This window comes from Phocoena sinus, chromosome 1 (assembly GCF_008692025.1).
Source record: "Phocoena sinus isolate mPhoSin1 chromosome 1, mPhoSin1.pri, whole genome shotgun sequence".
In the NCBI taxonomy this organism is placed as follows: domain Eukaryota; kingdom Metazoa; phylum Chordata; class Mammalia; order Artiodactyla; family Phocoenidae; genus Phocoena; species Phocoena sinus.
In genome coordinates, this window is record NC_045763.1 from 33038466 (window position 1) to 33054972 (window position 16507).

General features: G+C 39.0%; 1 protein-coding gene across 1 annotated transcript in view; it reads left to right on the forward strand.

Annotated features, from left to right (window-relative positions):
* The window catches only part of ZNF684 (zinc finger protein 684), a 21187-nt gene continuing 4680 nt past the window's right edge, over positions 1-16507 (forward strand). Inside the window, exons 1-5 of the mRNA XM_032632016.1 lie at positions 1-153; positions 1544-1581; positions 6828-6954; positions 7279-7374; positions 11525-13388. Of these exons, the coding sequence (XP_032487907.1) occupies positions 1567-1581; positions 6828-6954; positions 7279-7374; positions 11525-12429 (1143 nt within the window). The 5' untranslated portion in view covers positions 1-153; positions 1544-1566 and the 3' untranslated portion in view covers positions 12430-13388. The remainder of the gene's footprint in view (positions 154-1543; positions 1582-6827; positions 6955-7278; positions 7375-11524; positions 13389-16507) is intronic.

A 16507-nucleotide genomic window follows, 5' to 3' on the forward strand; every position in this document is an offset into this window, starting at 1 on the left:
CACGCGCAGTGGGGCAGTAGCCTGTAGTCTGTAATTTTCCAACCAGCCCTGTATGAAGTGGGAATCGGGGTTTCGCCCAGATCTGGGAGATCTCCGTAACCTGATCTCCAGCTTAGAGTCGGAGCTGGGAGTGTGGCAGTGAAAGACTGGCAGGTATGACTCTGCAGAACTTGGGGGACATAAGGGAAGGGCGGGAAGAAAAGGACCGGTTTATTGGCTTACTGAACTGAAAAACCTTAAAACTCTCACGTGCGGTGACTTCGTGTTTGGGTGTGTGGGTCCTGTCCAATTCTGGAGTAGTTCAGAGAAAGCAAGAGAAGGGCCCGACCGCCACTCAGAGGGTTCCTAGATCCCGGGTGGGGCTAGAGCAAGCTCAGTTTGCATTCCTGCCCTTGCAAGTAAAGGACACTATGTAGAAGTCTGTGCATCAAACTACACCTTCCCAGCACAGTTGGTCCTACCAGAACCATTTAAAACCATTTACAATGGTTTAAAATTAAACCATGTTACGGGATCTAGGAATAAAGTGATTCTAGAGAAACTTCGATGCACTCTTAGGGTATTATCACAACAATCATCCGAATTTTGCATATGAATTAACTGAAGCTGAGAGAGGTGAAGTTAACTTGCCTAGACTCAAACAGTTTAGTATAATAGAAGATCTGAGATTCAAATCCAGATGAGTTTTCTTCAAATTTCATTTTTTTCGCAAGATGAAAACAACCTGCAAAACAAAGCGTTGGACATATTTTCCTTTTGAAATATTTGAGTAATGTATGCTGAGTAAAATTCGGTGTGTCTTTTTTTTTTTTTTTTTTTAAGGATCTCTTGGTGAATCTTCAGATTTTCCAGTGAAGACGAAATAAAGCTGGGGGTCCATCTTGCACATTTTAGCCTTTCTAGGGCCCTAGCAGTGCTGGTTGGAATTTCAAAAAGCCTAGACTGGGCTCATAGGAGATGGTGAATTCCGAGGGGGAGGAGGAGGGAGAGGGAGAAACAGATTTAGAGTCTAAACTGAAGACTCCAGTTTAAAAAAAATCCTCACCTCCCCCACCTCCCCGCCGGGTCTCTGGATCCGGCCTTCTCAAGAAACCTATTTGAGATCTCTTACTCCAGCTACAGAACAGAGACCAGAGAATCACAGGAAGGAATGACTTCTAAAGATACTGAGCTTCGGAGGTCAGGCTTTTAGTTATCCTTTTAACTCATTCATTATTTGCTAAGGATACAAGTATTTGTATTTACTTAGGATACATTTCTGGTAGAAAAAAAAAAGTCACTGGTTTAAAGGTTAACGACTTGCTGTTAGGTCTGTAGGACAGAAATGTACAAGATACTTATCTAAGCTCCATATATTAATAACACAGAGATCATTGCTTATAAAATATAGACATTTCTGACTTGCTAGAAATGTCGTTCTCCCACTGGGTGGCATTTTCTGAGACTGCAGTGTGTGTGCTTCTGTTTTCACAGAGCAGGGTTCTACACTGCAGTCCTGGTGTTTCTCATGTCTTTACTCTCTTCCCCATTTCTACTTTCATAGATCTCTGTGTAAGAGCTGCAAAAATGGTCAACTTAGAGGTAAGGCATCCATTTATTGCTATTTAAATCTCTTTAAAAATCCATATAAGGACTTCCCTGGCGGTCCAGTGGTTAAGACTCCGTGCTTCCACTGCAGGGGGCGCGGGTTCCATCGAGGAACTAAGATCCTGCCTGCCGTGCGGCGCAGCCAAAAAAAAAAAAAAAATCCACATAATAAAAAGGAAATGTATAGTCAGGGAAAACGTAAATTGAATAGATAAGGTCCAAAAGTGCTAAGTTGATATCCAGATTATAGGGTCTGCACTTAGCTGGAGCTGCATATGTATACCCAGTCTTTCTGGTGATCATAGAAAATGGATAGCCAACCTTTTAAAGTACTGGCTTTGTCCTTGAGAATAAAGCAGAACAATTCCCCGGATAAGTAAATTTTTTCTTGGCACAATTCTCCAAAGAAAATATCTTACAATGGGTTTTCTTTTTTTTTTTTTTTTTTTTGCCGCACCCCGAAGCTTGTGGAATCTTACTTCCCCAACCAGGGATTGAACCCACGACCCAGCAGTGAGAGTGCCGAGTCCTAACCACCGGCCCACCAGGGGATTCCCACAATGGGTTTTCATAGAGATAGTGTTGGAAACAATATTGACAGTAACAATCCTGTGATGAATATAACATCAGTTTTCCTATGACTTTCTTTTTATAAATTTTTATTTATTTATTTATTTATTTATTTATTTGGTTGCACCAGGTCTTAGTTGCAGCAGGCGGGCTTCTTAGTTGTGGCTTGCAAACTCTTAGTTGAGGCATGCATTTGGGATCTAGTTCCCTGACTGGGGATTGAATCCGGGCTCCCTGCACTGGGAGCGTGGAGTCCTAACCAGTGTGCCACCAGGGAAGTCCCTCCTGTGACTTTCTTAGAGTGTTCCCTAGAAAAAGCAGAGAACATAGTGCCAAGAAGTGCTATATGAACTCAACTGGTAAGTCCAGATACATATCCTTTTTAATATTCACCTGGATCCATAAGTAAACCTTGCTCCTTTTCCAGAGTCTTCAGCAATTCTTGAGCATTTTCTCTTCCATGTGAATTTAGAAATCAGCTTGTCAAGGTCCATAAGGGGGTATGTTAGGTATTTTTATTGTGATTGCATTACACTTTTAGATTAATTTGGAGAGAATTCATAACTTTTCAATAGTGAGTTCTCCATTTTTTTAAATTGAAGTAGAGTTGATTTACCATGTTGTGCCAATGTCTGCTGTACAGCACAGTGACTCAGTTATACACATAGAGACATGCTTTTTTCATATTCTTTTCCATTTTGCTTTATCACAGGATATTGAATATAGTTCCCTGTGCTATATGTTAGGACCTTGTTGTGTATCCATTCTAAATGTAATAGTTTGCATCTATCAACCACAAACTACCAGCCCATCCCTCTCCCTCCCCTCCTCCCTGTTGGCAACCACATATCTGTTCTCTATGTCTGTGAGTCAGTTTCTGATTTGTAGATAGGTTCATTTGTGCCATATTTTAGATTCCACATATAAGTGATATCATATAGTATTAGTCTTTCTCTTTCTGACTTACTTCACTTAGTATGATAATCTCTAGTTGCATCCATGTTGCTGCCAATGGCATTATTTCATTCTTTTTTATGGCTGAGTAATATTCCATTGTATATATGTACCACATCTTCTTTATCCATTCATCTGTCGATGGACATTTAGGTTGTTTCCATGTTTTGGCTATTGTGAATAGTGCTGCTGTGAACATAGGGGTGCATGTATCTTTTTGAATTATAGTTTTGTCCGGGTACATTCCCAGGAGTGGGATTGCTGGATCATATGTTAATTCTATTTTTAGTTTTCTGAGGGACCTCTATACTGTTCTCCATAGTGGCTGTACCAACTTACATTCCCACCAACAGTGTAGGAGGGTTCCCTTTTCTCCACACCCTCTCCAGCATTTGTTATTTGTGAGTTCTTCATTTTATTCATTGTTTTTTGGTCCTTCATTACAGTTTTATAGGTTTATTATGGTAATTCTTTTACATTTCTTATGATGTTTATTCTTACATATGGTTTAAATTGCTATTGAGAATGGAATGGATTTTTTTTCATTATATTTTCTAATTGGCTATTCTGGTGTAGAGGAAAGTATGGATTTATCTATTTGACTTTATGTCAACTTACAGAACTCTTACTAAGTCCAAGAGTTTTTTAGTTGATTCTTAGATTTTCTAGATAGACCATCATATACTCTTCAAATGGAGTTTTGTCCCTTATTGCCTAATATGTAGGCTCCATATTTTTTCCTTGTCTTATGTCAATGGACAGGACTTCTAATAACTATAATTTTGAATGTAATTTCTAGCCAAAATCTTTTTTGTTCCAGGTTTAGTGGGAATGCTTCCAGTGTCTTACTGTTTCCTCTTGTAATCTGGTTGATAGTTGTTTTTTTGTTTTGTTTTGTTTTTTAAATCAAGTTAAGGATTTTTAGCTTGTTAAGATTGTTTTCATAAATTGGGAACTTTTTTTCTCATATCACTTTTTTTATACCTGTCAATAAAATAATATATTTTTTCTTTAATATAACAGTTTAAAGAATTTCTAATACATTTCCCAATATTGAACTATCTGCATTCCTGGGGTAAACCCTGCCTAGTCTCTCTTTTTTTTTTTTAATATTTATTTATTTATTTGGCTGCACCAGGTCTTAGTTGTGGCATGTGGTATCTTCGTTGCCGTGTGCGGGATCTTTAGTTGTGGTATGCAGGCTTTTTTAGTTGCAGCATGTGAATCTAGTTCCCTGACCAGGGACTGAACCCAGGCCCCCTGCTTAGGGAGCGAGGAGTCTTAACCACTGGACCACCAGGGAAGTCCCTCTCTTAACTTTTTAAAGGGACAGATAGTAAAGATTTTAGGCTTGAAGGCCATATAATCTCTGTGGCAACTACTCAACTCTGCTCTTGTAGTTGAAGTAAACAAATGGACATAACTGTGTTCCAGTTACATTTTATTTACAAACACAGGCGGTCAACCTGTGGGTTGTAGTTTGCTGACACCTGCTTTATATGGTCTTAACTATCTCTTTGCAGTAGGCATGTTACCACGTCTTTTTAATTTCAGTTTAAGTTAAACATGATTTTGACTTTATGGTTGAGAGGATGTATTTTATCATATTAAAAAATCTGGGGGCTTCCCTGGTGGTGCGGTGGTTGAGAGTCCGCCTGCTGATGCAGGGGACATGGGTTCGTGCCCCGGTCCGGGAAGATCCCGCATGCCGCAGAGCGGCTAGGCCCATGAGCCATGGCCGCTGAGCCTGCGCATCTGGAGCCTGTGCTCTGCAACAGGAGAGGCCACAACAGTGAGAGGCCCGCGTACCGCAAAAAAAAATCTGTATTTTTCTATTTTATTTATGCTTATGTGAGTCTGGCGTATTAACCTTATAGCCCCTCTAACATCTTATTACCTTTACATGTTTGTTTTGCAGTGTCTAATAGATTGTAAGATCTCTGAGGGCAGTAATAATTTTATTTTTTGTTATCTCTAGTACTGTACTTGGTATGTCCTCATTGAATATTGTATGAGTGAATGAATGAAGAACATATAAGTAATATTTAAAAATAATTTTTAGACATAATTCACATATTACAAATTGACCCCTTTAAACTGTATACAATTTAGTGGGGTTTTTTTTAGTATATTGTCATAATTGTGAAACCATCACCACTAATTTCAGAACATTTTCATTACTCTGAAAAGAAACCCCATATCCATTAGCAGTCACTCCCCATTCCTTCCTTCCCCCAGCCCTGAATTACTTTATGTTTATATGTATTTGCCTATTCTGAGCATTTCATACAAATGGAACCATACAATATGTGATTTCTTGTGACTGGCTTCTCTCACCCAGCACAAAATTTTCAAGGATCATCTATGTTGTAGAGTCCTTTTTATTGCTGAATAATATTGGATCATATGGCTATACCTCATTTTGTTTATCTATTTATTAGTTGATGGATACCCATATTGTTGCCACTTTTGCCTATTATGAATAATTCTGCTATGGGCATTTGTGTATGGTTTTTTCTTTGGCGGGGGGATGTATGATTTCAATTCTTTTGCGTATATACCTAGGAAAAATTGCTGGGTCATATGGTGACTGTATGTTTGACATTTTGAGGAACTCCTGAACTGTTTTCCATAGTTGCTGCACCATTTTACAGTTCTACCATCAATGTATGAGAGTTCCAGTTTCTCCCTATCCTTATTAACACTTATCATTGTCTGCCTTTGATTTTAGCCATCCTAGTGGGTATAAAGTGATACCTCATTGTGGTTTTAATTTGTATTTACTAATGATGTTGAACATCTTTTCATGTGCTTATGGACCATATCTGTTTTTGGAAAAATGTCTGTTCAAATCCTTTGCCCATTTTTAAATTGGGTTTTCTTTTTATTGTTGTGTTGTAAGAATTCTTTTTATAATTTAGATGCAAATTTCTTTTTAGATATATGATTTACAAATATTTCCTCCTATTTTGTGAATTGTCTTTTTCACTTTCTTCATGGTATCCTTTGGAGCTTAAAAATGTTTAATTTTGTTGAATCCAATTTATCTATTTTTTTTCTTTTGTCACTTACACTTTTTCTGTCATGTGTAAGAAACCATTGCCTAATCCCAGGTCATAAAGATTTACTCCCTTGTTTTCATCTAAGAATTATGTACAGTTGACCCTTGAGCAACACGGGCTTGAACCGTGTGGGTCCACTTATATGTAGATTTTTTTCAATACATACATACTACAGTACTACATGACCTGTGGTTCGTTGAATTCGTGGTTGTGGAACCACGGATATGGAGGGCTGTAAAGTTATGTGGATTTTTAACTGTGGAGAGGTTGTTCAAGGGTCACCTCTAGTTTTAACTCTTACACATAGGTCTCTGATCCATTTTTAGTTTGTTTTTATATATGATGTGAGGTGTGTGTGTTGAGGGGAGTCCAACTTCATTTTTTTGCATGTGGAGATCCAGTTGTTCCAACACCATTTGTTTAAAAGACCATTCTTTCCCTCATTGAATTATCCTGGCATTAGTTGAATATTTTTAATATAATTTTTGTTTCTATCACAAAGTATATTTCTGAATCAGGTGTACAGTAGTTATCATACATTACTTTCTGAAACCTCAGCAATGAACATGATATGATCCTAAGAGGCTGCCGTGATTCTCTTATAAGTCCCCAAATGATGCACACTTTAGTTTGAAGATCCATGTACTATTACAGGGATCAGTGACACTCCAGGATGTGGCTGTGGAATTCACCCCAGAGGAGTGGCAGCTGCTTGACTGTGATCAGAGAACCTTGTATTGGGATGTGATGTTGGAGAACTTTAGAAACCTCATCTCAATGGGTAAGGACAGTGGGTGGTAACTTTTCAGTGTAACTCATTATGTTTTAATAGTGCCCTTCCTTTAAGACCTGCGAAAGCTGTGAACATTCTGAAGCATTAGTAAGTTTGTCCCTGAATTTTAGTGGTCAAAGATTCTTAATCCCCTTTGGGGATCAGATAATTTGTTTAATGCTTCTGCCTCCCAAATGAAGAAGGGTCTTTTCTGTCTAAAGCTTGTCTGTCATCTTCACAGGCCCTAAGACTCCAGGAGGCAAACCCGAATTGTGAGGTAGTCGTTTGTTCCTAGCACTTTGTCCCCAGTTCTGTGTTGTTTCCCACGAACAGGGTGTCCAGTCACCAAAACAATAGTGATCTTCAAGGTGGAGCAAGGACAAGAGCCATGGATGGTGGAGGGAGAGAACCCACGTTGGCGCTCTCCAGGTGAGTCAGAGAAAGCAGGTAGATGGGAGTCTCTGGAACTGAGATCCAGTTGTGAGTGAGGGACAGGCACCTCTGAAATACTTTTCAGGAAGCACCTCTTAAAACCACACACGTTTGAAAGTGAGTGGGTACACCTGACACAACATCCTCAGATCCCCAGGTGACACCTTCACTTCCACTCTTCCACGTGGCCGCTCTTTCTGTTTGTCAGCTCTTGTGTGGGAGGACGTCCTTCCTCTCCGCTCTGGCTCCTCGCGCTGCCTGTTCCATCGAAGTGCTTGTTGGTTCTCTCAGTCCCTAGAATCCTCATTCTTCTTCCCTCCTCACCATGATGGCAGATCTTTCCATACATCTGTTTCTAATAATGTAGTCAGATTATGTGGATTTGAAGTCTTATTCCACCAACCTCTGTCTAACCTAATTATTTTGTAGCACAACTTTATTTATAAAATAGGGGTAATATGACTTTACCTCAGGTTTTTGTAAAGATTATATGAGTTAATACAAGCAAAACCCTTCATATAGTGGCAGACAGTAAGTGTTCAGCATATGTTAGTTGTTTTTATTTCAAAACTTTTATAACATGTTCTTCCTAATTTTTTTCCTTTTTTAAAAAAACTCGTTCCTTTTCTTGCAGCATATACTCCCCCTGTGTACCCTACCTTGCTCATCTGTAGTCTTACAGCTAACTTGGGGTATCTACCTTCTAGTGCATCTTTCTGCTTCACTTGATAATATTGATATCTTTTGGAAATTGTCCTCCAACTTTATTTGAATTAGTTCCTCACTAATCTGCCCTCACCCTTTCTCACAGCTTATTCACCCTTTGCTGTTTGACTTCTCTTCCATCTTCTGAAATTCTGTCCACAGTAACTCCCTCAGAAACTTCATCACTCTAAAGACTACAGTTATTTATTTTGTGCCATCTCCAGCATCTTTGCCTCACCAGCTTTCCATTCCCTTAATTTTACCCTACCTGGCTTTATTGTCTGTTTTATCATAGTAACCAATTTTTAATATTCTTCAACCCTTTACCTTTATCCTTACAATAAAAGGTAGTGACTGGTCTCCTGGTCTGTAGTCACAAAATCACTGTGGTAAGGAATTTGGCTTTTTCTCTTAAGAATTTCTCCTTAAATACTATTGTGACTTATTACCTATAATTTCAACTATTAGTTTATCCAAGACTGACTCAAAATAAAATCTTCCCTTTGCACAGCGTCCATAAAAGAAGTATGTTTCAAATGATTAAGATACCAATTAAATGTGTTTTAGATTCCCTGGAACCCCAATTACTACTGGCATAAAACAAATGAATTTTAACTCCTGATATGGTATCTTGGCTGTTTATGTAAATACTTATATTGCCAATTCCAGCCTACTTTCTGGTTTATCTTAGATGTTCTTGCAAGATTTATCTGAATTATTTCATTTTGCTTGTCACTCTTCTGACAAACATGTTATTCCTGTATCACCTGTATTATGGTATTTAAATGGCTTATCCCTCTGTATGTGATCCCATGTTTATCCAGAATTGTCCATCTTTTCCCTATTCCATGCAATTAGACTCTTTAGCATCCTCTGTACACAGTTTTCTTTTCTGCATTAGTCCTTTTGATTCTGATGTGCTCCATCTAACTAAAACCGTTACCGAAAGCTCGGCCTCTCTGTACAGCAATGCTGAATCAAATCACAGAGTTTTGGGTGAAGTAGAAGAGGATAGCTTTATTGCTTTGCCAGGCAAAGGGAGACACACTGGGCTTCAGCCTTGAAAAACTATGTGTCTCTCCCCCAGAGGATTTGATTAAGGGCTTTATAACAGGGGTTCAAAGGTGGGGTCCTGACAAGATTAGGGTGTGAACAGGGCTTGCACTCCCTCAGTCTCAGGTGGTCTTCTCTTAATCTTGTTGAGCTTCTCTGGTCCCTTTAATCCTGCCTCAGGTTGTTTCTTAGCTGCTCCTCCCTTGATTAGCAACTGTTCAAATCCACCCTTTGGAACTCAGGGATGGTCATGGAAGCTGGAGTCTTGCCTGGAAGAAATGGTGGACAAAAGGAGGTCTCAGCGCTCAGGCCTCATGGTTTCAGTGCCTGGGAGCCCCTCAAGGCCCCACTCGGTTTCAAAACCAGCATGCTATGAAGTCTAAATTCAGTTTTCTCCTCTTTCATGGTAACTTTAGCCTACATTGATCTCTGCCTTCTTTGAATTCCCATCCCAACTCTACTATGGCTCTGTCAACTTGACATATACTATCTTAGATTTTTTTTTTAATCCTGTGGCTTTTAAGACTTTAAAAAAAAAAAAAAAAAACCTGTGGCTTTAAGGCATGTTTTCTCATGATTACTCCCTGAAGAGAAAGTCCAGTATCATTTTTTTTCTTCACACCATAGCTGAGCACATCATGGACATTCAATGAATATTTAATTAATTCATTTTTGTAAAGTCAGGGATTGTGGGGATGTTTCTTATCCTTTCATTCAACAAGGCTTTTTAATGTTTCCTGAGAAGGATTCAAATAAAGAAAAAAAAATTGTTTTTCCAGGTTTGTAAATTGTAGTTGAAAAGGCAAAACATAGCCATATATTTTAAAATTTGATGAATGTGGAACATTTGTTCAACGCACAGTAACATTGTGGTTTTAATCTAGTTAGTTGTCAAAATAAATGGTTTAGGCAGCAGTGATGACTGTCTTAGAAGTTCAGAGAAAATGGAGCCTAAAGTTTAAAGTAGGCAAAGACTGGAGGAGCCTTTTTTTTAAGATCATGGAACAATGGCTCCTCCCTAAAGGATATCTAAATACTAGATAGGATGAGAGAGGATGAAGGAGGGCAAGTTAAGGTGAGGAAGGAACATGAGCAAATGATTGTAGCTATTTAGAATCTAGAATCCTTGGAACAGAAGTAGGTATTTGTTGAGGGCTAGAGTAGTGCATGCTTAGATACCATGAGTGAATTCATTGTATTGCATATTTTTGTTCACCAGGCTGATTACCCTAGATTTTTCAGTTGGTTATTTTTGGCCAAGGTAACACAGGATGCTGCTTCTCATTGGTTGAAGTAGAGAGGAAAGAAGACAGGAACCCAGTCCCCACATTTAGAACCACTCAATAAAGAAATGTGTATTAATGGCTATAGCCCACTACTCAGCCAGCTCCACAGAGGATAAGGCATGAAGCAAAAGGCTAGGGGTATTGTAGTAACTCCACATGGAAGGAAATTCACGAGTGGGGAATTATAACCCCCTCCCTAATTTTTTTTTGTTTTTAATGGAACAGTGTATTGGGGATTTATAGGGTTTTGAGATTAGGAGTTAAAAATGTGACTTCAGGGGCAAAGAGGCTTTCTGGGGACTAGTTTGTTAGGCAGATTGAAAGAGGATGTAAAAGCAGTACTTGTCATATATCAAAACTTAGCCTGAATAAAAATGGCAACAAGCAGATAGAATCTGTGCTTGGGCTAAGAATAGCACACCCTCGAATGACCTGCTAGACCTTTGTGTTCCTGGGCTTACAAGTACGTGTAAGAATGAATCCCAGCTGTAGTAGTGTTGGAGCCCTGTCTACAGATATGTCTCAGCCGTGGTTTGGATGAGGTTAGAGGGTTGGAGATAGAAAAATGTTCCTGAAGGGAAATGACATTGTGCAAGATGATCAAGAGGAAAAAGAGATATGAATGAGGGAAATAAGGAGCTATTCTACCTGGGTAATCTAGGAATTAGGTAGTAAGGACCCTGATTCTGATCTCCCTTCTCCAAATCTAGTTTTCCCTCTGATATTTTTCCCTTAACTCCCTTGTCTCTTGTTCCCCTGGCTACCCGGTCCATTGATCACATCTCCACAGTGGGCTCTCATCATTCTGTGAGCTAACCATATGCCCTTGTTGAGCAATTGAGCAACTTTTTGATTTCCTTTGTACCCTCCTTACTGTACCTTGTGCTATTTTACTATCTTTCCTCAGGTCACAAGTTAAGCCATCTGTTCTCATTGTCATTCTGTGCTCCCATTTCCTCTTTAGCAGTTTTATTCTTAAAGCTCAGGATCAAGGCAAATACAGATTTGTTTCAGAATGAGAGACTAGATTTGGAATCATATATGTTTCTATAACTGTTGATGGCAAAGATTAACTAGGAATGTTTCACTGTACTCCTTTTTAGAAGCTGACTGCCCACTTATTGATGAATCAGACAAGCACCAGGAAAGCAAAGACAATTTTTTGAATTCAGTTTTGTTCATGTTCAATAAAATTCTGACTGTGAAGAGACTTCATGGTTATAATATGAGCACAAGTCTTAATCCTACAAGAAAAATATCATATAAATGTAAGTCATATAGGAAGAGTTTGCAACCTACTTCAGACTTACTTAATTGTAATAGATGTTATACTGGAGAAAACTCTTATGAATGCAGTGAATGTGGGAAAGCCTTCAAAACGAAGTTTCATTTTATTAGACATGAAAAAAATCATACAAGAAAAAAACCCTTTGAATGCAACGACTGTGGGAGAGCCTATAGCAGGAAGGCTCACCTTGCAACTCATCAGAAAATACATAATGGAGAGAGACCCTTTGTGTGCAGTGATTGTGGGAAAGCATTTACACATAAAGCACAACTCATGGTCCATCAGAGACTCCACACTGGAGAGAAACCTTATGAATGCGGTCAATGTGGAAAATCATTCACCTGGAACTCCTCCTTTACTCAACACGTGAAATCACATACACTTGAGAACTCATTTGAATGTAAGGAATGTGGGAAAACCTTCAGGTATAGTTCATCCCTTTATAAACACTCTAGATTTCATACAGGAGAGAAACCCTATCGATGCATCGTGTGTGGCAAAGCCTTTGGCAACACTTCTGTGCTTGTTACTCATCAAAGAATTCACACAGGAGAGAAACCTTATGGATGTATTGAATGTGGCAAAGCCTTCATCAAGAAGTGTCACCTCCTCAGACATCAGATAATTCATACAGGAGAAAAGCCCTATGAATGTAGCAAATGTAGGAAAGCATTTTCTCAGAAGTCAAATCTTATTTTACATCAGAAAATTCATATGTAATATTCACTTATGAATCTGAGAAAACTTTAAATATTTGATAAACCTTATTAAGTAGAGAATTTATGGTGAGGAGAAATCCACCAATCTGAATGAATTGGAAGAATAAATTCCCATTAAAAAAACCAGTGCCAATCATGTTCTGCAAGTGATGATAAAGTTTTTAGAGAAAAGATCACAGAAAAAGTTAATTTATAAATGCACGTAGAGCTTGGAAAGTAAGCATAAATTAAACAATCAAGGAATCAGTGAAAACTACATTTACCATCTCTGATTTTTAATTCTTATAACAAATTATGCAAGTGTGAGTAAAAAATGTTTATATTATATATTATATTATATTATATCTATTAAGTTTCTGCAGTAAATTTCACCATTTTTTTCTTCCAATCCTAACAGTAACATGCAAGTGAAAACATGTGGTTTAATATGTAGTATGAATTTCAGTAATATTTGCACCCATTTGCTGGCACTTTTGAGGGGTATGGCAGTGTTACTGAATCTCATTCTCAAACTTGTTATAAAGATGTATAGAATTACACATATGTATAATTTAACAAGATACCAATTGAGAGGGGGAAAGCAGTTGTATTCTGTATTACAGTAAGTACTCAGTTGAGGAAAAGAAGTATTTAAATAAGTGTGTAAATAAAACATTTGCCCTTCAAATATTCCTGTTCTTTTTCATTGATGTATTTACCTAAGGTGTAAGTATAGCTCAAGTAGTAGTTAACTAGGGTATCATCTACATTTCATTTTAATAAACTAGAGTGTCGTGATACTTTGCAACTTTCAGGGAGTGAGCTTTGGGGTCTATTGTTTGTTTTCTTGTAAGAAATTGATACAGGTTTTGCTCCTAGGGGTGCCTGGAATTTACCATGTGACAGCACAGGCAGCATTAATCGAGTTGAAAAGAGGACTTTTTTTTTGCTCAGCAACTTCACTTTGGAACGTGACATTTTGTAAGTTCCACATATTCCCTTAAAAGGATGAAGCAACCTTTTTTTTGTGTGTGTGTGGTATGCTGGCCTCTCACTGTTGTGGCCTCTCCCATTGCACAGGCTCCAGACGCGCACACTCAGCGGTCATGGCTCACGGGCCCAGCCGCTCCGCGGCATGTGGGATCCTCCCGGACCGGGGCACGAATCCGTGTCCCCTGCGTCGGCAGGCGGACTCTCAACCACTGTGCCACTAGGGAAGCCCCAACCATTATTTAAGCTACAGTTTTTACTGCTGTTCACAACATTCTTTGATAATGTCAAAAGACTTTTATGCCTTTTCTTGAGTTGTGACAAAACAGCTTGAACCTAAATTCAGAAATCAAGCCTTTTCAAGTTTAAGCTCAGTTACAACTATATTACATTGTTTTTCTCTCATTGGCCTTTTTTTTTTTTTTTTTTTGCGGTACGCCGGCCTCTCACCGCTGCGGCCTCTCCTGTTGCGGAGCACAGGCTCTGGATGTGCAGGCTCAGCAGCCATGGCTCACGGGCCCAGCCGCTCCGCGGCATGTGGGATCCTCCCGGACTGGGGCACGAACCCACGTCCCCTGCATCGGCAGGCGGACTCCCAACCATTGTGACACCAGGGAAGCCCTCATTGGCCATTTTTTGAAGAGTAATGCTGAGTAATGATTATAAATTAATGACAGTGCTTTTTTTTGAACAAGCATACTAGCACTTAAGGATCTAAATTATTTACTGACTTTGTTGCTCGACCAAACTTTAGTCAGGCTCCTGAACCTTTCCGAGGCCCACTTGCACACTTACTTGTAAAATCTAGTTTTAGCAAGAACCCTGCTAAGTCATTTTAACCAGAACCCTCCACCCTCAATATCTGATCAGGTTCCTCATCCTCCATCATCCTTCAGGTGATGTCTGATCACCCTGGCCTGTCTTCAGCAGGAATCCTGTTAGGCAGATTCAGCCAGAACCCTCCTTACCCGTTTTCTCTTAGTAATTTTCCACCCACTGACCCCCTACCCTACTCCTTAGCTATAAATTCCTACTTGTGTATGGTGTATTCAGAGTTGAGCCCAATCTCTCCCCAACTAAAATCCCATGGCAGTGGTCCCTATACCTATCACACTGGTCCTGAGTAAAGTCTGTCTTGTCATTTGTCATCTTTAACAAATGTCACTGAATACCTTTTTTCTTTAACACTTTCCCAGTTGTTTTAGGAGGTGGCATACTAGTTACACTCTTGCAGTTTCAAAAATTTCTGTTACCTTCTTTCTTTTGGAATTGTCTTCAGAATCCATTTGTCAGCCACACAGGGAATTCTTTAGGTATGTATAGTCACGGGACTTGCCTTTTTTTTTTTGCAGCCCAACAGTTTTCTCATTTCCTACATGAAATCCTTGTTTTACCCTACTCAGTGCTTTCCATTCCCATCCTATCTCCCCTTCCCATGCCCATGCTTCTCATCTGAGAAACTCAAAACTATGTAAGGCTACAGGAAGAGGACACATATTAGGAGGCAGTAGGGAGCTCTACTGTTGTCGGCATGATGTGAGGTCCCCTTGGAAGAGCAGCTGTGTAGGTCGAGGTGGCAAGAGGTGTGCGATGGTCTGCGAATAAAACAAGGGAATTTTAATTGTAATATGTCAGGAAGTATGTTATCTAGTTTCCATAAATTAATTCACTCCCTTAAGTGGAAGAAGGAATACAGTAGAGCAAGTTAAAATATACTTCCTTGGGCTTCCCTAGTGGCGCAGTGGTTAAGAATCCACCTGCCAATGCAGGGGACACGGGTTCAAGCCCTGGTCCAGGAAGATCCCACATGCCACGTAGCAACTAAGCCCATGTGCCATAACTGCCAAACCTGCACTCTAGAGCCCGCGAGCCACAACTACTGAGCCCATGTGCCACAACTACTGAAGCCCACGAGCCTAGAGCCTGTGCTCTGCAGCAAGAGAAGCCACCACAATGAGAAGCCCGTTCACAACGAAGAATAACCTCCGCTTGCTGCAACTAGAGAAAGCCCACGCTCAGGAACAAAGACCCAATGCAGCCAAAAATTAAAAAAAAAAAAAAAAAATATATATATATATATATATATATATATATATACTTCCTTACTGGACAAATATAAACTGCCACCTTGAGAGTTTTTGTCACTGAGCTCATTGGCTTAGGCCATATGAGATTTTGGCAAGAAGAAAACCAAAACTATGCTTAGTTCTATCCAAACATCTCAGATTCCCAGAACTCCCTAGTCTATTTGTATTCTGTGGCTGAAACAGCCATACACAATCTAAATGAGAACTCCCTCGATTTTTCCCACCTCTAAGAGTCTGTCATACCTTGAGATTTTCTTTCCTTTTTTACTTTATAAAAAGATCACTGAAAAATACCTTCTTTCTCTTTTATTTATACACAGATGGCAGATGGCACACAGGGCATTTTCTCCCCAATGAAACTTCATTTTTTTCTGATTATATCATATATGCTAATTTTTAAGAATGAAATACAAAAAGTATAATGAAAAGAAGAAAACAGAAAAAGTGGGAAAGGCAGATCTAAGTTTAGGCGTCCTTGAGTTCCGGAAAAAGAGAGTTTAGGCTTTATAAAGGTGTAAAAAAAGTAAGGGTAACTAGAAAAGCATAGAAATATAATGTGTAACTTAAAAATCTGAAGAGGGCAATAATGAAAACTTCATAAATCCAACAGAGCAGGAAAGGTGAAAGTTGCAGAAAACGACATAATAAATAGAAAGCAAAAAAAAAAAGAAATAAATAAAAGCATATCAATAATAATTGCAAATGTGTTAAACTCACCTATGATGAGGAAGAAACAATGGTCTCTTATTTTTTTAGAAGCACTTTAGTCTTTTAGTAATTTCCTTTGCAAAACTAAAAGCGTATTATTTCCAGTGAGCTAGTGCATACCACTGAAAAGACAGATTGATACCACAGAAAACCTTGATTTACATTACCACCAAGATCTCATGTAATAGGAGCAGAGTAGTCCCCCAAAAGAAAAATAGGGTCTGTTACCAAAAGAAGGAAGAAGAAGAAGTTCCCTGGTACCTAGTGGTTAGGATTCTGGGCTTTCACTGCAGTGGCCTGGGTTCAATCCCTGGT